This window comes from Archocentrus centrarchus, chromosome 2 (genome assembly GCF_007364275.1).
Source record: "Archocentrus centrarchus isolate MPI-CPG fArcCen1 chromosome 2, fArcCen1, whole genome shotgun sequence".
NCBI classification, from domain to species: Eukaryota; Metazoa; Chordata; class Actinopteri; order Cichliformes; family Cichlidae; genus Archocentrus; species Archocentrus centrarchus.
In genome coordinates this window covers 3616527-3638137 of record NC_044347.1, presented here as the reverse complement: position 1 = coordinate 3638137, position 21611 = coordinate 3616527, and the positions used below count along the sequence as shown (strand labels likewise).

The 21611-nt window shown below is 43.6% G+C and overlaps 1 protein-coding gene across 1 annotated transcript; it reads right to left on the bottom strand.

Moving 5' to 3' along the window:
* Positions 1-2121: 2121 nt before the first annotated feature.
* LOC115793495 (hydroperoxide isomerase ALOXE3-like) lies at positions 2122-15807 on the bottom strand. Its single transcript, XM_030748524.1, has 15 exons — positions 15769-15807; positions 13182-13359; positions 12733-12931; positions 12504-12588; positions 11952-12074; positions 11757-11860; positions 11063-11229; positions 10790-10933; positions 7235-7438; positions 6115-6201; positions 5837-6006; positions 5374-5495; positions 4706-4806; positions 3425-3595; positions 2122-3326 (listed from the first exon to the last, which is right to left on the bottom strand). The coding sequence occupies exons 2-15, from the start codon at positions 13335-13337 to the stop codon at positions 3147-3149; spliced, it is 2013 nt and encodes a 670-aa protein (XP_030604384.1). The 5' UTR covers positions 13338-13359; positions 15769-15807; the 3' UTR covers positions 2122-3146.
* Between the last annotated feature and the right edge of the window lie 5804 nt (positions 15808-21611).

The window sequence follows — 21611 nt, the reverse complement described above, 5'->3', positions numbered from 1 at the left end:
TCTGCATACAGAAATTTGAACTATATGCAAAGTTTGAAAGTATCATGAATATCTATTACAGCCCAGCACTCACTGACTTCTTACATTTCATTTCTTCTCCTGCCCACCTCCATGTTTTTTTTTTTTATAGAGTAGCTTTGTATGATTCATAGTTCAAAATAATCCAACTTTATCGTATATTTGTCAACAGGCCTTGCTCAAGCTAAAACAGCTTGTTTCTGTCTAAAGTAACCACTTTCTATTCAATAGATTTAAGAATAATTGATGGATAATACACATCTGTGCAGTCTCTGATGGTGAGCAGGAAACAGAATATCTAATACATTACTTTATCTTATTTGTTCACTGACCTCATTTTCACTTTATCTTGCCGGCTCTGTGAGAAATGTATTATTGTTGTTTACCGGAAGCCCACACACACAGACCAGTATCTCCTCTTTGACTCCCACCACCCTCTGGAACACAAACTTGGGGTGATCAGGACCCTACAACACCGTGCGGAAAGTGTTCCCTCTAAGGCAGAAGGGAAGCATAAGGAACACACACACATTAAGAAAGCCCTCAAAACATGCAGTTACCCCAACTGGGCCTTCATCAAATCAGCTAAGATGCACAGGAATGAAGGCCAAACACAAACTACAGAGAATAGGAAGGACAAGAGGAACAACATTGTCATCCCATATGTGTCAGGCTTGTCAGAGAAACTCAGAAGAATTTTCTCCAAGCATGACATCTCAGTATACTTCAAACCAAGTCACACCCTAAGACAAAAACTGGTTCATCCCAAGGACAAACCCGCCAAACACAAGATCAGCGATGTAGTGTATGCTGTTCAGTGCAGTGAAGAGTGCTCGGACCTCTACATTGGTGAAACCAAACAGCCTCTTCACAAACGAATGGCACAACATAGAAGAGCCAGCTCGACAGGACAAGATTCAGCAGTACATCTGCATCTGAAGGAAAAAGGGCACTCTTTTGAGGATGCCAATGTTCACATTTTGGACAGGGAAAACAGATGGTTTGAAAGAGGAGTGAAAGAAGCCATCTATGTCCACTGTGAACAACCATCATTGAACAGAGGAGGTGGATTACGTCACCAACTTTCCCCCGCTTACAGTGCTGTCCTGAGCTCCCTTCCCAGACGTCTCAACCCCCATTCACACCTTTGTTCCAGTGACCTCAATAGGCCACAGGAAACAATGGAGCGGAGTCCTAAATTGGTTTCAACTGAAACCACTGATTAAATATGACCCACGCCCTCTTCACACCTGGGCACATGTGTTCACGCACATGATCAATAGAGGGTCATAACCACCTCCAGGGGACTACGCCCACAGGGGTTTAAATACCTGGGTCTCTCCACCATTTGGTTGAGAACTGAAGAAGCCTTTCGGATGAGAGGTGAAACGTCTTCAAGAAACAAAAAGAAGTCCAGTCGCCTTTTTCAAGCTCCAGAGACTACTATGACCTGGATGACTGAGAATCTACACAGACATATTGTTGTACATGTGTACACTATAATAAAGAACAGTGGAAACAGTTCTAACGAAACCTGTCTGTGTGTCATCACATATGTGGTAATCAGCGCACAGTGAAAAGTGAAAGGGTGTCATTACCACATAAAGCTGTCATGTTCACATGTCGTCAGATAGACAGAAAGGAGCTGGAGTCAGTTCAGTCTGTGGTGGAAGTGCTTCACTGTTTGTATGAGCAGTGAACTAAAAACCGAGGGCTGCAGGTTGTCCAGTGCCTCTCCATATATTTCTGTAAATATGGTGGGCAGGAACAGGGAATCTGAAGATTTATCAATAAATCCAGTGTATCCTCTGGTGCACTGTGTGAGCAAACAGCAGCTTTATGGTCAGCAGCCACTTGTTCAGGTAGCAGCCATGCTGTTTCACAGGTGACCTGACCTTCAGTCACCTTGGCTCCCTGCTTAACTTCCTGCTGTTCACCACTGTTCTCTGAGTCTACACAAACAGGTCACTTTACTGGGCACACTTCACTGTGTTAAGAACTGTTTTCATTCATTGCAGCAGATTCAAGAAGCTGCATGAAACACTCCTCAGAGACATTAGTTCATGTGAGAAAGACGACATCACACTTCCTGTTTGTTTTGCTTTATTCTAAGATACGGTCTGAACCAAAACAGTTTCTGAAACACTCTCTGTCACTGAAGTCATTCACAGCCATTTTTCCCAGTTGCTCTTCAGCTCTTCCTAATGAAGAGTCATGTCTCCACCCAGTGGATGGATAAAGTAGCTACAGCTTTGATAAAGCTCTCTAATTTATTATTAATTTATACTTTGAACTCATAAAAACACTCAGACCAACAAGTGATATTCACAGTAAATACAGTGACATGACTAAAGTCCAAAGGAATCACTGACCTCTGAGAACTGCTTTAAACAGAAAGAATCATTTTGTCTGTTTCCATATTTCTGATAATATTGCATGAACACACAATTGAAGTGAATCCACCTTAAAGATGCAGACAGTAAACTAGATTATTGATCAGCTCAGCAACCCTCTGCTGAGATTTCACTCCCCAAAAGATCCTTTATGCATTTCTCCTAATGTGAACTTTAGCAAAAATTTACCATCATTTCATATTTTTTCTCTCCCTCTCCATAAGTTCTGTGTCACAGGGGCCTGGGGCCTATTCCAGGTCATAGGGCAGGGGGCATTTTGGACAAGTCACAGGCTTACATGCAGCTTTTACAGTAAATTTACATGAGTATTAATTCTTTGTTAATCACATGTTTAACCATGCTACAGTATAATCCTGCACAGTATTAAGAGGCATAATATGAAGCCTGCTTCTGACTAGTATGATCAAAAATATCCAGCATTAAGAGGTTGCCTATTAAGTACATATTGTTGTTCTTGTGCTTCACAGAAAAGGGAAGCGCACCTACAGTTCAGATGTAGCACACCTGCATGCTCAGGCACACAACAATAATGATGCCATAAATGGATTTACATTCAGCTGAAGAGGAAAGTGTATGATAATGGAGGAACTTCCTGTTGTGTATGGTTGTATCACTGTCTCAAAGCTGTGACAACGTGACTGAAACTGCTCCAATTTACAAATTTATCAAGACCACATATATTAGATCCTGCTGGTAAACAAAAGCTTCCAATATTTAAATGGAAACACTGTTTTCAACCATCTCAGGATCCAAATATGTGTACGGCAGGTCCAAACTCTCATTTCTGGCTTTGATCTCTGCACTCAGGTTTTTGAGCTCTTCTTGAAAATACTTGATCTTCTGGAGGGGAAACTCCTCAGTGAAATGCTCCTGTGGGTACTGGCCAAGAAAGACCTGAGGAGAGTGACATGAGATCAGAGGCACATTAACTACACGAGTATGACTTAAGCATTTAGACATTTTAATGTACATCGCACAACGTGAACACTTACAGAGTCAGAGGACTGCTTGCTGAGCAGCCACATGACGGCCATGCCATGAACTGTTGTATTGATGCTGGGGAATGTGTCCAGCATCTGTTTCTCACTTGTTTTCCCTTTTTTGGTTGGCGGGGGAAGCTGCAGGGTGACAGGACTATTGGGCATCCATGCACCAAAGTCGTACTGCAGGAAATAATGAACAGGTCATGAATGGGGTTTGAAGCACAGAGCAGTGTGATCTCAGTGTTTAAATACTTCTGTGTTTTTAGGCTTTCTTATGCTCAAACAGCCAAATTCTAAAACCTGCAGACTCCAGGGATGGTAGCACGAGTCAGTCCACAATGTTTCAAAAACAACTGGATATATCTTTATGAACTCTTAGAGAGCGGAGATCCCAGGTGATGACTCAAGCTCATGATGTAATGATTCACAAGGAAAACAACCAACATGCAGGAAAGATGAGGAAGAGTAAAATTCAACATCTATAATCAAATGTGATCTTGATACATGCGACAAAAGGCAAATTTCATTCAGGGGAAAATCAAATTGGAACCAGGAATGCACAAGAATAAAAGTAAAGGACTGGAAGAAAATTAACAGGACTTTGAAACAAGCTGAGTGATTAAAAATAATCACAAAATGACAGAAAACTAAACCAGAATCGTCCGTTGTGGGGAAGTTCCCAGATTCCTCTAAATAATGCTGAGTCCATGTGAGCCCAATGAGTCAGGGGTCTAAAAAACATGAAGGCCTGACTTGGCTAATCTGTTGATTAGCTGATGGAGGGGAAACAAAGAGCACGCTTGAAACTAGAGTGCTAATATTCCCATCAAATATTGGGAATATATATGAGTATGAGGAGACTTTTGGCTGGCAGACTCAGGAGCTGCAGTAAGTCCAACCAAACCAAACACAACTACATGAGACTACTTATTCATGGGTTAAGCTTGGTGGTGGGTCACCAGAGGTAGGCTCAAGAGTGGGTGGGGCCTCAAGCTAATCTTAGCTTGCAGGGAGCTGCAGGAGTTCAGTATGAAAAGCAAGATGTTCCTGAGCTCAACTGTCCAATCTAGATATTTAAATAATATTCTATCAGCATTTAAATTATATTTACAGTTTAAAAACTCTCCATGTATTAGGAAAGTAGCCAGCATGGGTGCTGAAGTAGTTTGGAAAGTAGAAAATAGCTAGAGGCAGGTTCAGCTTATCACTTTAGACCCTTGATGATTCTGACATGGCCTTAAATGACTGCAACCTAAATCAGTGAAATGAAATGAAGTCAGGAGGCTTCACCTGTCCAGAGTTGACAGCTGAGTGCTGGGCAGAGCAGGTGAAGATCACCATGGTAACAAACTTGACCATTTCAGCCACAGTGGTGAATTTCTGTGGAATTCCTGATCACCGGAAAGAAAACAACTGTCATCACTTCCAAACACTTAGGAGAATATTAGGTGCACACAGAGTGTTATTATCATAATAAAGTCTGAGATTATGCTGTGACCAGCTTATGTATTAGCAGGCCATACAAGCCAAACTGCTCTAAATGCTCGGATTCATTTTTGTAGCTGCTGGAATTTTGGAGGACAAGAATCACTGCTGAAAGTTTTGACCTGGATTATAATGTTCATGAAATTAGTGTTTGAATGCATTCTCTGCCATCTGAGCACAAATGCCTTCATTAGGTTTATTTATGGTATAATAATGTCAGCTAGTTTAGAGCTGGTCAAGAACCAGGGCTGTGACATAGTCATAGCATCAGGTCTTGGTGGTTGACAAGACATCTAATCACTTTACTTCTGTACTTTAATTTTAATTATAATAAACATTACCTACTACATTGTTGATGTTCCATTAACTACTCCTGTGTCTGTGTAATGGTTGGACTTCAAGTCCCGCATGTCCTCTATTAGAGTCAAAGTATGGAGCAGGAAGTGAGCAGAATAGGTCCATATGCAGCTCACCTGTGCTTGCTTGTGAAAGGAATCCATGTTCATAGATGTCCTGAATCCACTTCTGCAGTTCACAGTCTTTCTGGACGTCATCATCAGTCTTGTAGTAATAGCTGAGAATTTCCTTCACAAACCTTTGATAAATGAAACCAATGAAACACAAACCCATTCATGTTACAGGTTTTTAAACACAATGTACACCATAAATTATTTTTTAACCCTTTTTTAAATGGATGACTTATTTTCTTGATAGTAATGGATGACAGGAAAGGATACAGGTATGAATCACTTAAAGTTTTTGCTCTAGACTTTGGAATTAATATAACTAATGTACCCTAAAAATCTTTGCAAACATTCATATGAATGGCTGAGTGTGTCCAAACTTTTGAGTGGTACTGTACTTGAGTGGTAACACTTCCACAGTCTAATGATCAGGTTAGGCCTCATTTATCAGTGTGTGAAGCACTTATGGAACCTGTGGATGATCTCCCAGAGCTTCAGTCCATCATCCCTGTAGTAGAAGTTTGGTACATCATTCAGCCCACGCTCAGCGATATCATCTGGGATACAGAGGGAGCTGTAGGTCAGTGAGGACAGCGCTTTCTGCAGGATTGTGACTACACCTTTTCCACCGGAAGCTGCAAACTACGAAAAAAAGTGAAATACAAGTGAGAGTCAAATCCTTTACATGATACTGAAAAAGAAAACATTGCTTAGATTCTGGTGTGTTCAGTGTGTTGGTCTTTTTCATACCCGAGTCAAAACTCCAGTCTTGGATATCAGAAGTTGCCGAGCCAAGAAGTTGATGTTCAGAGTGTAACGAGTGTGAGGTATGAGAAGCTGATAGAAAGAAGGAAATTCATCAGTAAGGAAATTCCTTCTATGTTGCTTATTTGATGGTTTTTATTCATACAGTTACATGAAAAAGAAAGTTTTCAGAGGACACTGTAATACCAACCACACCTCCACTGCTTCCATAGGAATAAAGAGGGCCAGTAGCAGCCAGGTACTGCTAATCAAACACACTTAATTGATCATCAGCAAATGTGGCCACCACTTTAAAAGCAGATGTTTTAGCAGTTTGCTGGTCTGCAGCATTCATTAATGCATCATCACAATGACAGCAGTGGATGTCCCAGTAAATTCAAACCAATGTCAGCCCATGTTACGCTCAGAGAAATGCAATCTACAAGCATTTTTACCCCCAAAAAACTGTTTAACAAAATAATGAAGCACATTATTACTTTTGATCTAGATGTTCTTTACAAGCAGCCCTGAAGAGAAAAAATGTGTTTGCTTGATTCATTTCTGACTCAGAGAAGTCCAATGTACCGGCTCAAATTTTGGTATAAATTGTGAATTGGTTTGTTTGTCACCTAATAAATAACATGTTTCTAGTTTTAAACAAGTTTTTTAACACATTTCTAAAATATTTGTTTTTTCTGTTTTCATTTCAGGTGGTCTAATAAAGTTATAAGGGACTGTAAGTCAGTGCTAAAATGAACCATGGCATTAACATTGTTACTAAAATAGTTGACTTCCTCAAGTTAAGAACACTGAATCACTAACAGTTAGTTATACTGTAAAAGAGCTGGAAAACTGTAGGTGAAGTACAAGCAAAATAGCAATAGCACTTATTGTATACATACAACTGTCCTAGTTTCTCATGTGGCCCTCTGGGAAAATTAATTCCCCACCCTAGTTCTATACGATACTGAATCACAGGGGTCTACTTAGGGTTTGATGGTACCACACAGAATTCAACCGTAGTGGACTAAAGAAAAAGACAGATCTTAAAGTTGGAAGTCTTTGTGCTTTATATGCCATTTAACAGTGTTAGCTTAAAACACAATGGTTCCTGAGCTTCAGTTACCTTGTACAGAGGATGCACCATGGGCAAGTTGCGCAACACTGACACTGTAAAAACCTCAGCCAGCAGGTGAGTGCGCAGCAGGTGAGCATTGACTTCAAAGAAGTTGAAATCTGCACTTCTCACAAAGATCTTTGCCATCAGCCAGTCGGTCTCAGAGTCAGTAGGAACAAAGATTGGGTTGTCCTTTGCTGGTTTCTGCTTTAGCTGAAGGAGAATGAAGGAAAAAGGTTTTATTTTTTTATTCACTGCATTTGATCTTTTTTACCTACATTTGATTGAAAACAATCTAACATGACAATGTGGGGATTATAACTGTCAGATGGAGACAGCTGGCTGATATGGAGAGAAGAAAAGCAGACAAATTTAATATTGTGTGTAGTATACCTGGTGGAAGGGAAGCAAGTCCAGGTGCACTGAAGGTACATTAAAGCTGTTCTACCACGGTGTAGATAGAAAGAGAAACAGAATAGGAGTAATCTTGAAGGGTGTGCAGAGTGTGTGAACAGTGTCGTGGTGGTGAAGATGGTGTCAGACAGATAAAATGTTTGAGAACCAGTTCTCATTTAGAAACATGAAATTATGCATATAGTTACACATTTACAAAAATGCATTTAAAAAATGAATTAAGATGGTGTTTACCGTATTTTCCGGACTATAAGTCGCACTTTTTTTCATAGTTTGTCTGGGGGTGCGACTTATACTCCGGAGAGACTTATATGTGAAATTATTAACACATTAACCAAAATACTCAGACACTTGACATGAACCGGAACCATGAACCGGAGCTTTAAGGCAGTCTTGTGTAACCTGTGGGAGCAGTGGATGATGGATGGAGAGCACAGCTTCACGGCAACCGGGAGAATGCGCCACCCAACTTTCCTGGAAGTCATTGGATGGATCAACAAAACATGGACTTCAGTGACAACTGAAACCATCCTGTCAGGATTCAGAAAGGCCAGAATAATTGGAACTGCAATTGACGACGAGTCTGACGAAAGCGACACAGAAGAGAAAGCGGCGCTTCGTCTACCTACGGAGAGTGCGGAGTTTTTTAGAAGTAATACCGAGGACGAAGAATTCAATGGATTGATGGTTTGGTGAACTTGTTTGCATGTTCTTTATGCTGTGGTTATCTGAATAACTGTTAATGTTATGTTAACATACCAGACACGTACTCAGTTTAGTGTGCGTCATGTAGCTGAATGTGTTACGTTACCACAACGTAGGCGTAACCCTGTTCGGCCTGCTCTTTAATCCATTATTATTTTAAATTGCCTTTCAAGATGGAATGTCTGCTCTGGGTCTTGGATTCTATCAATTAACCCCCCCCCCCCCGGTGCGACTTATAATCCAGTGAGACTTATATATGTTTTTTTCTTCTTTATTATGCATTTTTTGGCTGGTGCGACTTATAGTCCGAAAAATACGGTAGTTTGTGATATTACTCGTTGCTTGGACCTAACTTTGCTGCTCTCGTACTGACGATTTTGTCCCTTTGCCAAGTGGGTCACATATTGGCATTAGCATTTTACATGCATTTTTTTAAAGTTAAATTTTCAAGTAAATACATCACTTTCTCTTGTATTTTGATGAAGGTGAAGACAGCTTTCTAGCAAGGAAAATTTCAAAACTTTCTGTAAAGGGGGTCCCCATGGAGATTTTCTGGTTTTTAAGGGGGCCACAGCACTCTTGACTTTGGAAACCACTGATTTACATGAATGCATCTGACAGTTTGCATTGTGTTTGGTGATGTAAGGCTTGGATGCAGCTGCTCAGACATGGAAACCCATTCCATGAAGCTCTCTACACACTGTTTGTGAGCTAATCTGAAGGCCACATGAAGTTCAAAGGTTTATAGTGACTGACTCTGTAGAAAGATGGTGACCTCTGTGGACTATGCTCCTCAGCACCTGCTGACCCCACTCTTCGATTTTACATGGCCTACCTCTTCATGGCAGAGTTTGTGTTGTTCCCAATCACTTCCACTTTGATATAATCCCACAAACAGCTGACTGTGGATTATTTAGTAGGGGGGAAATTTCCTGCCCTCCTCCGTGAATCGCCACCTTATTGTGGTGGAGGGGTTTGTGTGCCCCAGTGATCACAGGACCTGTGTTGTCCAGGGCTTATCCCCCTGGTAAGGTCTCCCATGGCAAATTGGGCCTGGGGGAGGGGCCAGACAAATAGCGGTTCAGAAGACCGCTATGGAAACACCAACAAGGGAACTGTTTACCCTGTCCAGTATAGGGTTACCAGGGCCCCACCCTGGAGCCAGGTCTGGGGAGGGAGCTCAAGGGAAAGCGTCTGGTGGTTGGGCATTAGCCTGTGGTGTCCGGCCAGGCACAGCCCAAAGAGACAACATGGGCCCGCCCTCCTGCAGGCCCACCACCCACATGAGGCATTGAAGGGGTTGGGTGCAGTGTGTGTTGGGCAGTGGCCAAGGGCAGAGGCCCTGGCGGACCCATCCCCGGCTATTGAGACTGGCTACTGGGACATGGAATGTCACCTCTATGGTGGGGAAGGAGCCTGAGCTAGTGTGTGAGTTTGAGAGATACCACCTAGATATAGTCGAGTTCACCTCGACGCATGGCCTGTGCTCTGGAAAGGAGGGTCCGTCTATTAGTCAAACCCCGGATCCAAGAGGTACAATACAACAATGCAGCTCTTTATCCTTTCAAGGATATTCAAGTGTGCATGGCAGTTTGCCCATCCAGTCTACATGTGCTTTGTGGACCTGGAGAAGGCATTTGACTGCGTCCCTCAGGGTATCCTGTGGAAGGTCCTGCGGGAGTATGGGGTGTCTGGCTCATTGTTGTGGGCCATTCAGTCCCTGTACAACCACAGTGAGAGCTTGTACCATATAGCTGGTAATAAGTCAGACTCGTTCCCTCTGGGTGGTGGACTTCGCCAGGGCTGCCCTTTGTCACCAATTTTGTTGATAATTTTTATGGACAGAATTTCTAGGCGTAGGCGGTAAATACACATACATACACATATTCACATGTACATAGGTGCATATACGTATATACACACAATCTTGCTGTGGTTTGTAGTAATGTGTATGTGCCTCTGTCATGGAACATAATAATGAGGGCAAGAGGCCACAACCATGCCCCTCAGGATCCAGATGCAAACAGGGAAAGACCCAGGGGACCCAGGCCATCCACGGTTCACCCGGAGCTCAGAAGACCCGAGGCCACACATCCTGATGGCAACCACGCACACAACCCAGAGGAGGAAGGAGGGAGACCCCAGACAGAGCCCCCACAGTCAAGGGGCAAGAGCCCAGAGAGCCAGTGACAATGAGCAGAATGCACAGAACTGGTTGTAACTGGTTAGACTGCACTCAGCCCAGTCAATAGTCAAGCCCCTTTGTGCCCAAGCCTACAAAAACATGTCCTGCTATATTATATGATTCAGAGCAATGTCAGTTGACACACTCACACATACAGTGGGAGCCCATACTTTGCATCAACACATGCAACAGAATGCTAAGTGTGATTCAGAGATAGTGTCTCAACTTATAGTTTTGGTATTATTCACTGTTAAACTCACCTGAATAGCAATTGGCATTAGCCTACCATCAGGGGTCTTCTGGAGCAGAATGAGAGGAGCCATCAAGTACTGCTTCTTTCCTTTGATGGTGTTTGATTGCACTCCATCCAAAAGCTTGTAGTCACACAGGAAGATGTTGCCATTCTGTTTGAAATTTCAGAAAGAATTACAAATGATTTGATCCCATGCATGCGACCAGGACATTACAGTGACTGTGTTATTAAGATCAATATGAGACAAGGGATGTTACAGTCAAGGAAATTAAACTGTTACCTTCATTTCATCTGCCAAACTATGCTGACCATAGAGAGACAGCATGTCACCAGTGACAGGAAAGTTCTCAGGCAGTGCTCTACAACATCGGATCAACGTGGGGTTGACACCATTTAGAAACTGGTAGCCAAAAAAAGAGTCTTCCTTCCAGTGTTTCTGAACAAAGTCTGGAAAAAATAATATTGTTTGACTTTACTTTGGGGACTTTGGACCCACCTCCTATTACCAGCTTTAACTCACTTTTTAAATCAATAAACACATTAATATAAATATGTAACTATGCATACTTGTGAGTAATTTTAAACTAAATTTCTGTTACGTGTTGCCAGTACCGTCCCACACTTTGGGATCCACTGCACTAAGGGAACTAAACACTCAAAAGATTACTAAACTCAAACAATGAACGGAGGCTTAAGACAAATAAGGAATTCAAGATTGATATTTTAACAGTAAAGCAAACTAGGCTTGTACCAAAATGCCAGCTGAAACTAACCTGGGAACAAGAACTCAAATAAGAACGATGTTTGGAATTATTGGCATGATAAAAGACAGAAAATAATCAAAAACACAAAAAATTATACATGCCACCCTAAGGGCGCAGGGTATGAAGCATTATATGACTAGAAACAGTAGTTGAAGTAGTAGTTGAACATATACCATAATGCAGTATTCTATGAACTTGATTGATTATTACCTAATACTTGAGTCCGATGAGCAGATAAAAGGTGACTGATGTCACTGATGCGAGTCCAGCTGCTCTTACACTCAGCCAGTTCAATCAGTTCCAACTCTAGCAGTCTGAAAAGAAAAAGTTTATTATTCTTAAAATCATTTCATCAGACATGTAGTGAGATATTCAGACATATGTAAGAGGACGTGAGGACTTCACCCTGTGACTGCAGTGTATCTCATCTCTGCGGTCTTGGTCACAGAGAAGTGGACATCGTAGGGTAGAGAATCAAGGCTGTCTGCCTTAATGCAGTGGGGTACCCCCTTCTCATACACATCCCATCTGGGAGAAAGACAGGTGAGGGATTCAAGAGTCTGGAGAGCAGTCAATCTGCAGTCTTAATCTAGTTTATATAACAAAAACAAACATGAAATTAGCATTACATTTTCATAAATCCTGCTACATTTTACTTGTTGTATATTTATCTTCATATGTTAGATGTTAGATTCAACTCATTGTCATTGTGCGCACAAGGCACACAACGAAATGATGGTTCCAGATCACTCATCCAGAGACGAGCATCTGCGGTCATGCAGCCAGAGACCGGCGCTACTGTTAGGCAATGTGGTTTAAGTGTCTTGCCCAAGGACACAATGCAGCGCAGGGACAGGGGCTCAAACCGGCAACCCTCCGGCAGAGAGGGAGACAGAAGAGACAGAAGAGGATTTCAGGCATCTTAATGTTGAGATATGAAAAATTAAAATCTCTTACTGAAAGATTTTCTGTCGCTGCTTAAGCTCCTGCTGCCGACTGTATCCACCAAGAAGATTGCTGTCATCTTCAAAGATTAGGAGAGCTTCAAAATGAAACAAAAAAAGAGAGCATATTAAGGTTTAATATATTCTCATTGCAATTTGATTGATCATCTTTATCGATGTTTTCTTTCTTTCATATCTTCTGTTGTCATGGCAGGATGTTGAACAGGCACATTTCCACATACCTCTTCCCTCTCTGAAGTAGTGCACCTCACTGTCAGTGATCCACTGGTAGATGGGAAAGTGGTAGGTTTCTTCTTCAGGGGATTTCACTTCCGCTTTAGCAGGATACCAGGAGTCCTTGAAAAAATAAATCTGTTTGTCTAACTCTATCAGCACCAGCTTTCCAAGGGAGGTTGGGCAGGACACATTAAAGCGTGACACCTGAAATAATCAGAGAAGATTTTTGAAAAAAATTAAAAGGGATCAGCATCACGTGTATATGATAAAATCTAGATCAAGGTCTAGGTTTAACATTACAGCAATTAGCATACCCTTACTACAAGGGTGGACAGAGTTATATGTAGGTGGTAGGTTTCCTGAATGAGTATTTAACGTCCTAAATCACCTCAAATAGCCAAAGGTAAAGGAAGCATGAGACATACATAAATATGCAGATGGTTTTCAGACTTACGCCTCCTTTGAAGAAGGATGGTTCCAAGCTCAGGAGATGTGTGCGTTTGCTCTTTCCTTTTGTGCCAACCAGCTTAATGTAGACAGCGTTGAATGTGGAGGCAAAGGCCAAATGTCCAGTGAACAGGGTGACTTCATAGTTCATCGTTTTCACCATTTTGTCTGAATGTAGAAAAATCCTAATAAGGCGAGAATTTTAATAATCATTCAGTTCCGTTCAATTTTATTGATATAGCGCCAAATCACAACAGTCATCTTAAGGCATTTTATATTGTAAAGACCCTACAATAATACAGAGAAAACCCAACAGTCACAACGACCCCCTGTGAGCAGCACTTGGTGACAGTGGGAAGGAAAAACTCCCTTTTAACAGGAAGAAACCTCCATCAGAACCAGGCTCAGGGAGGGGGGGTCATCTGCTGAGGGGGGAGAGAGACAGAGATTAATAATAACTCTGGATTAAATGCAGAGTGGAGTATAAACAGAGTGAAAGGAGGTGAATGAAGAACACTGACAGCAACCTTGGTCTACTGCAGCATAACTAAAGGACAGTTCATGATCAGCTGATCCAGCCTTAACTATGAGCGCGATTAAAAAGGAAGGTTTTAATTAACAAATAATTTCACTGAGGCCACACAGGCTCGGAGGTCACCTGGATTAGCAAGGTCTGCGGCAGTACATAATGATGAGAAGCAGGGGCGCAGCTATATACTTTCTGAGGTGTATGCGGCCACATTTTTAGGCGCCCCCCCCAGGGGCGGGGGTGGTAATGCTAATTAGCAAGCTAATACTAACCGCTAAAAGCTGCTCCCACTTGTTAACTGAGTGACGGGGCCTACACATGTAACCAGAAAGCACACCTAAAGCGTAATCACAGTCTTTGTGAACCTGTAGTTACATTTCTCGAGGTTCATGTCATTTTTCTTAAAGGCCTTTCACAGCTCCACTGGTGCTGAAAACTAATGTTTGACTATGGCTTTCTGAATACAGCTATCGATTATTTTCAGAATCGAGTACTGTATCGATTATTCTATCAATTAATCAAGTAATCGGATAAGAAATAATTTTTTGTACTAACAATTCATCTGCCCATTTTAACTTCCATACTGCAATTTTTCTCTATGTCACATGTGTCAGACTCAAGGTCTGCGGGCCACTTCCGGCCCACGATCTAATTTTATACGGCCAGCAAGATGATTTCATATAGTTATTATTAATAGCCTACGGGTAAATGTGCTCCCACCACTTATACTACAAATTCCACGCACTGCAGCAGCTGCCTGTTGTGCCAAAAAGTGATCGTCTGCCAAAAAGTGATTGCCAGAAAATGATTGCCTGTATTTATACTGTGTAAATGACTTGCTGACCTAGAATCTGTGAAAAATATGTCAAACATTTCTCTTGTGAATGATACCAAGTAATTTTGAGTAAGAAAGAACATTTCTGTCACAAGGTAGACGCTGCAATCAGTGTTTAGCAGCGACTTTTATATATTCTTTATTTATCAGGGTAAAAACTGTGATCGGTCAGATTTTAAAGAGAAATCTGGCCAAGAGAGCAGCAGAAATCAGAACAAATATAACATTACTCTCTATAAAGATATTTTAAGTGACCAAAGAGGACTGGATTTATTATAATGTACGTGCAATAATGCAGAGTCATAAACATAATTGAAAAACAGGCCATTTCTTCATTTTATATTTAAGCCCTTCATAAATCCTATTGACTACACTCTATTCACCAATATAAGCAAAGACATTACACATAAAAGCACATAGAAACATCGAAAATCACTTTATGGCAGACGATCACTTTTTGGCACAACACCGGCAGGCCACGAACTGTGCGCTATCCCGTTTTCCGTGTTGCCGATTGATCAGTGATCAGCGGATAAAACATCGGTCAGCACTTTTCACAGTGACATTTAAGCTGCCTGACTCCCCAAAAATGACCAAAAGAAAAGTGGAAAACAGGGATTTTCCAAACAGGCGGGAGGCAAAAGACCTGAACGCTGACATCGGAGGTAAACCATCTGTCTCTTTTCCTCACTTGCTGCGGGGGAAAGAGCGGATTGGTGGGACAGATACGGAAAAGATGAAGAGGGGGACCTGCACAGGTGAGCTGACAGTGCATCACTGCGTCACACAGCAGGAAACGCTGCGCAGCAAAGTCCTGAAGACAGAACGCGTCATAAACACAGTAACACAGACAGGGAACTTTGTAAGAGGCAATTTCAGTCTTTTCTGGAGTAAATAGTTTCTGAATTTGGTGACGCGCCTTATTACACAGGTGCGATGAGCTGCCTGAGGAAATCTGTCAGTTCATAGAAAGTGAAGGAAAAGCCTCAGCAGGGCTCCGGGATGAAAGGTGGCTGCGAGAGTCACTTTTCTCATGAAGCATCATATTTTATTCTATTCTATTGGCTGGCATTGCATATAAAACACCGGGACACGACCCCAAGGTTCTTAAAGCATAATACACCAACACAAGTATAAATGCCGACAACGTCGCCCCCTTAAGTTGAAAGGCTCTACAAAGATTCGCCACAGAAGCTGCTAACTTAATGAGCTGCTAACTAAGAAGTTTACCTGAAAGTGAAGCAGAGAAAGTGGCCAGGCTGGAGACAGAGGTCTGCAGGCAGGAATGTACAAGAAGTCCGACAGAAGGATTTTTATACCGTGGAGGAAGGTCACATGATGGGGGGGAAGGGGGGGGGGGGGCTGTTTCGAGAAAAGTGACGTTTAAGAAAAAATAAACATAAATAAAAAGCAAATTGAGGTTTGCAGCCATAAGAAATATGATTTTCACACCTTATTTTGTACTATATTTAATTCTAATTATGAGCATTTTGGGCTTGTGATGTTTAAAAAATAATAATATATTATTATTATTATTATTATTGTTATTATTATTATTATGAGCGCCCCCAGAAAGTTGACTCTGCACTGTTTCTGCACGCGCCCTCCTACATGGTGTCTCATCCCCTTTGTGTTGCAGTTGTGTGAATTAAATTGTGGGTTAGTGAATTGGTATGTAGTCCTGACTTTACAGGAAGTAGTGTGCTAGACTCAGGAAACAGCCTTGGCGTGCACCACTTCTTAGTGTGGGCAGGAGGCGAGGTGGAGGCCATTTTTGATTATGTGGGCATAATATAATTCAGAGTTCAAACATTTATTCAGGAATTATCACAACATAGTCACACAGTAGAAAAACTGGACACTCTAATGCCTTTCACAGCCCTCCATTCAACTACACATTCACAAAAGTCTGTCCAAACTTTGGATCAAACTTCTTATAAAATGGCTCTCACAGTTCCCAGTACCTATAAAAAATGCAAACCTGTTGCTTTGAGTAGTTTACTTAAGATGAAAAAGTCAGAGAAACATATTCGTTCTTCATTATTTGTACTGTTTTTTGATGATGTTACAGGTTTTTGCAGCAAAAGTTGAATCTGAAACTAAAAGATGAGTTTCATTCTGAGTCATCTCCTCGTCAGTGTGTGCAACAAAAGCTGCTCAGTGTGTTTCCTGGCAAAAGGACTCCAGAAGCTTTCCAGCTCCACTTTGGAATTTGGCTGTGCAAACATCATTTATGCAGTTCATGGTACAGTAAGAGAATCTGTCATATTGCAATGAAGGAAGCAAATGTTTGTTGAGTTGTGTTTTAAGCATGAGATATAAGATCACCATTACACACATAAATCAGAACACACCAAGTTATTTCACATCCCCATAATCTATTGATCCATGGTTATTGATATTAATAATTGATCTCATCTTTGGTTTGTCAATGATGCTCTTGTCAGGTGTATTAGCATTTATATTTAATCAGTCCAATCAAGATTCTTCTGACTGGACAGCGACGAGCCAGTAGCAGTGTGGGCCCTTCTTGGTGGTGGGGTTTTGTCCAGTTTGTGGTCACGGTTGCTGTGCTGCACTTGGGGTGAGATCGGTGCGTGTGTGTATCGCTGTGATTATTTGTTTTTTTCTTTTTGTTGTGAAGGTCCCCTGCTACTTGTAAGTCTAGCTTGGCTTTTATCTCTTGGGTTTATTTATTTTTGTTTATTTTGCGGTTGCGTGAGCCCTTATTATTGTAGTTTTATTTCTGGTTTTATGGTTTTATGCCCATTTTTGACAAATAAAGAAACTGTTAATCTAGAACCATATCTCTGTCCCAGTGTATAATTTTGAACCTGTGCAATTATTAAGGTGTTTGTTTTTTTTATTTTCTACATTTAAAAGTAAGACTTTTCAGAGGGTGAAATTCCCTCCGGTGGCATTGTCGCAGCAATTTACTTAAACATCGGAAAAAGGGCCTTGACCACACCGTCACATTCAGGATACACCTTGGGGACAGAGAATTGGTTCTGTGATTTATTGTGCCATCTATTTGTTTTCTTTGTTTGCAATTTTAATAAACTAAAACTTTTTTTTTCTGACTTTAGGCAAAACAGCAGTATCTGGTCTGAGGGGTGGGTGTGTACTTGAGTTTGAGGTAATTTCCCCCCTCCCCCTGTTTTTTTTTTTTTTTTTTTGATTGAATATGGAGGAAGAATTACAGCAGCTTAGAGACTTGGTTGCAAAGCTGCAAGCTGATAAGGAACAGCTTCTTCAGGAAAAAAGTGTAGGAGTAGATGGGGCCGTGGCTGCCCTCTCTGACCCGGTTGGTTCCATTCCCTCCAGGAACATCACCACCCACTCCCCGTAGCATGTGGCTTCCAGTGTGGGGTACAGGGCAGCTCAGGTCACGCTCCGCTCCGTCCCGTTAATTCAGAGCTAGGTGAGCTCCGGGAGCTGTTAAAACACCAGCAGGAACAGTTGCAGCAGCTTACTCAGACAGTGGCTTCTCTGCAACGTTCACGGACACCTAGCCGGCCTGTGTTAAAGGGGCCGGTGATTTGCAGGCGGTGTCAGCAGCCCGGGCATTTCGCTAGGGAGTGCGATGGGGAGCGTGTATCACGCCATGTTCGTGTGGGTGCAATGGCTGGTACTTCGGGTAACTCTGTAGACCCGCGCTCTTCTGCTGGGTCGTCGGAAAACTGACGCCCACTGAGCTGATGAGCCACGGTTCAGTGGGGGGTCCCTAGGCTCCATAGAAAAACGGCTGAGCAACCTAATGTCATCGTGTCCAACGATGAATGTTTTGTTAGGGGGGGTAGCTGTCCAATGTCTAATAGATACGGGCTCGATGGTCTCTACTGTGACCGAAAGCTTCTTTCTGGAGCATTTTGCCCCCTGGGGACAGGAGTGTTTGCAGTCTTGCCAGTGGTTACAGCTTCGGGCTGCCAATGGCTTGGCTATTCCCTATGTTGGCTATTTGGAGCTCAGTGTGTCACTTTGTGGTAAGGTGATGTCTGGCTGTGGGGTTCTGATAGTAAAGGACCCCCCTGGTGTGGTGTCTGCCCCTGGAATCTTGGGGATGAATGTCATTCGCCGGTGTTACAAGGAGCTATTTGGGGAGCATGGTCCAGCATTGTTTCATTCATGTGCTGTATCCCAGGCTCCAGAATCAGTTGTGGAGGCCCTGCAGCAATGTCATCAGGCTGAGGTGCAAGTTCCAAGGGACCCAGTTGGGACCATTAAGGTACGAGGTCCCCGAACAGTGTGCATCCCAGGAGGAACTATGAAGTTGGTAGCCACCACTTGCGCTGAGCAGTTTTCAGGCAAGACTGTCCTGTTTGAACCTTTGGGGTCAGGATTGCCAGCTGGGTTACTTGCTTCCCCGTGTCTTGTACCGGTGACCAGAGGTACGGTATACCTCCCTGTGACCAACGTGGGGACAGCCGAAGCCTTTCTGCACCCGCGCACTAACCTCGGGGCGCTAAGCAAGGTACAGGCTGTTAGCCTCCCGGCAGGGGTTAGTGAGGAGCAGGGGCCCCTTGCCACAGTTTTCACGCAGGCTGCTTCCACTTCTTGTCAGGATAAAATTGAGGAAGTGGATTTGTCTGTCTTGACCAGGTCAGAGCAACAGGAGGTAAAATCTTGTTTGCAGCGGTACAACTCCGTGTTCTCCAGCGGGGATGGGAACTTGGGCTGTACAACCCTCATTTCACATGAGATACCGCTACTTGATGACACCCCTGTTCGGCAACCATACCGGCGAATCCCACCTTCAGATTATGAGGCCGTCAGGGCTCATATCAACCAGCTTCTGGAAGCCCAGGTGATTAGGGAAAGTAGTAGCCCTTATGCCTCTCCAATTGTCCTGGTCCGTAAAAAAGATGGTAGCCTGCGCTTGTGCGTAGACTACCGGCTGCTTAACAGCAAGACCAGAAAAGACGCATTTCCCTTGCCCCGTATTGAAGAGAGCCTGGACGCACTGGCTGGAGCTCGTTGGTTCTCTACTCTCGATCTGGCCAGTGGGTACAACCAAGTTCCAGTTGTTGAACAAGACAAACCAAAGACCGCGTTTTGTACGCCCTTTGGATTGTTCGAATGGAACCGCATGCCATTTGGGCTGTGCAACGCTCCCAGTACCTTCCAGCGGTTGATGCAACGGCTGTTTGGGGACCAGCAGTGTCAGTCGCTGCTGCTATACTTGGATGATATTATCATCTATTCATCCACGGTATCCCAACATCTGCAGCGGCTAGAGGTTGTCTTGGCCCGACTTCAACAGGAGGGACTTAAGGTTAAGCTCGAGAAATGCGCCTTTTTCCAGCGAGAGGTGAAGTATTTGGGTCATGTGATTTCTAGGGAGGGAGTTGCTACAGACCCCGCTAAGATTGAGGCAGTGGCAAAGTGGTCTCATCCCACAAGTGTAACCACTTTGCGTTCCTTTTTGGGCTTCGCCAGCTATTACCGCCGTTTTGTTTTGGAGAGGTTTGCCATGTTGGCTGCCCCTCTGCATAGGTTGGTCGCTGCTATAGATGGCACGAAATCAAGGAAGGGTTCGGGGCAGGCTCTGAGTGAAGCCTGGACACCACAGTGCGAGGAGAGTTTTGAGGCTCTCAAGGCCCGGTTGGTGTCAGCCCCAGTGCTAGCTTATGCCAACTTCAAACAACCTTTTGTGTTGGAGATCGATGCTAGCCATAATGGCCTGGGCGCCGTTCTTTCTCAGGAAACTGAGAATGGGGTTAGGCCAGTGGCTTACGCCAGTCGGGGCCTGCGGCCCACTGAGCGCAACATGACCAACTACAGCTCTATGAAGCTGGAATTCCTGGCGCTCAAGTGGGCCGTGACCGAAAAGTTTCGTGAATACTTGCTGGGTCATAAGTGCACGGTCTTCACCAACAATAATCCCTTGAGTCATCTTCAGACGGCTAAGCTGGGTGCTCTTGAACATCGGTGGGCAGCCCAACTGGCACTCTTTGATTTTGAGATAAAGTATCGACCAGGCCGCAGCAATAAAAACGCTGATGCGCTTTTTCGCCAGTGCAAGTCTGGCCAGGAGATGGCAGAGTCTGCAGTTCCTGGGTTGCCGGTTCCTGCTCTCTTTCAGCAGGCTCCTTGTCCGGGACCAATGCTTCCGACCATGCAGTCGGCCATTTCAGCCTTCCCTTCCCTTTCCCCTGCTGAGCTTCAGGTGTTGCAGGAAGACGACCCCTCGCTGAAGGATTTCTTGATCTTTTGGAAGTGGCAGGTGCCTCCCTCTCCAGAGGAGAGACGGCAGGTTCCTGGGCTTGTACTGGTTTTGTTGAGGCAATGGGATCGGTTGGCAGAGAGGGATGGGGTGCTGTGTCGCCAGACTTGGCGTTCAGACGGGGGCGAGGAGTGCCTGCAGTTGGTCCTCCCTGAAGTGCTTAGGTCACAGATGTTGAAATGGTTGCATGATGACCATGGACACCAGGGTGTAGAGCGCACTTCTGAGTTGGTTAGGCAGCGCTGTTACTGGCCCGGCATGTCTTCTGACATTAAGCAATGGGTCCAGAGGTGTGAGCGCTGTCAAGTAGCCAAAAGGGTAGGATCTGGGTCACATAGCTACACGGGCCACCTATTAGCATCAAGACCCAATGAGATTGTGGCTATGGACTTCACTGTCCTGGAACCCTCTCGTGATGGATTTGAACACGTGTTGGTAATCACCGATGTATTCAGTAAATACACGGTTGCTGTTCCCACTCGAGATCAGCGGGCTTCCATGGTAGCCCAAATTTTGATGCATGAATGGTTCTTCAAATTTGGGGTTCCTAGTCGGATTCATTCCGACCAAGGGCGGAACTTTGAGAGTTCCCTGATCAGACAGCTATGCGAGCTGTATCAGGTAGACAAATCTCGTACCACCCCTTATCATCCAGCTGGAAATGGGCAGTGTGAGAGGTTTAACCGGACCCTCCATGATTTGCTGCGCACCCTTCCCTCTTCTCGGAAGCGGGACTGGGCGTCGTGTTTACCACATGTGCTGTTTTGTTATAACAGTCCCCCCCATCAGAGTACAGGTGAATCACCTTTTCTGCTGATGGCAGGGAACCAAGGCTCCCTGTTGACTTCCT

Coding starts and splice junctions, on each gene's coding strand:
- LOC115793495 (XM_030748524.1), bottom strand. CDS start 13,337: ATGGTGAAAACGATGAACTATGAAGTCACCCTGTTCACTGGACATTTG. Junction 12,932..13,181: donor CATCCTTCTTCAAAGGAGGC/GTAAGTCTGAAA, acceptor TGATTATTTCAG/GTGTCACGCTTTAATGTGTC. Junction 11,230..11,756: donor TCATCGGACTCAAGTATTAG/GTAATAATCAAT, acceptor TATTTTTTCCAG/ACTTTGTTCAGAAACACTGG.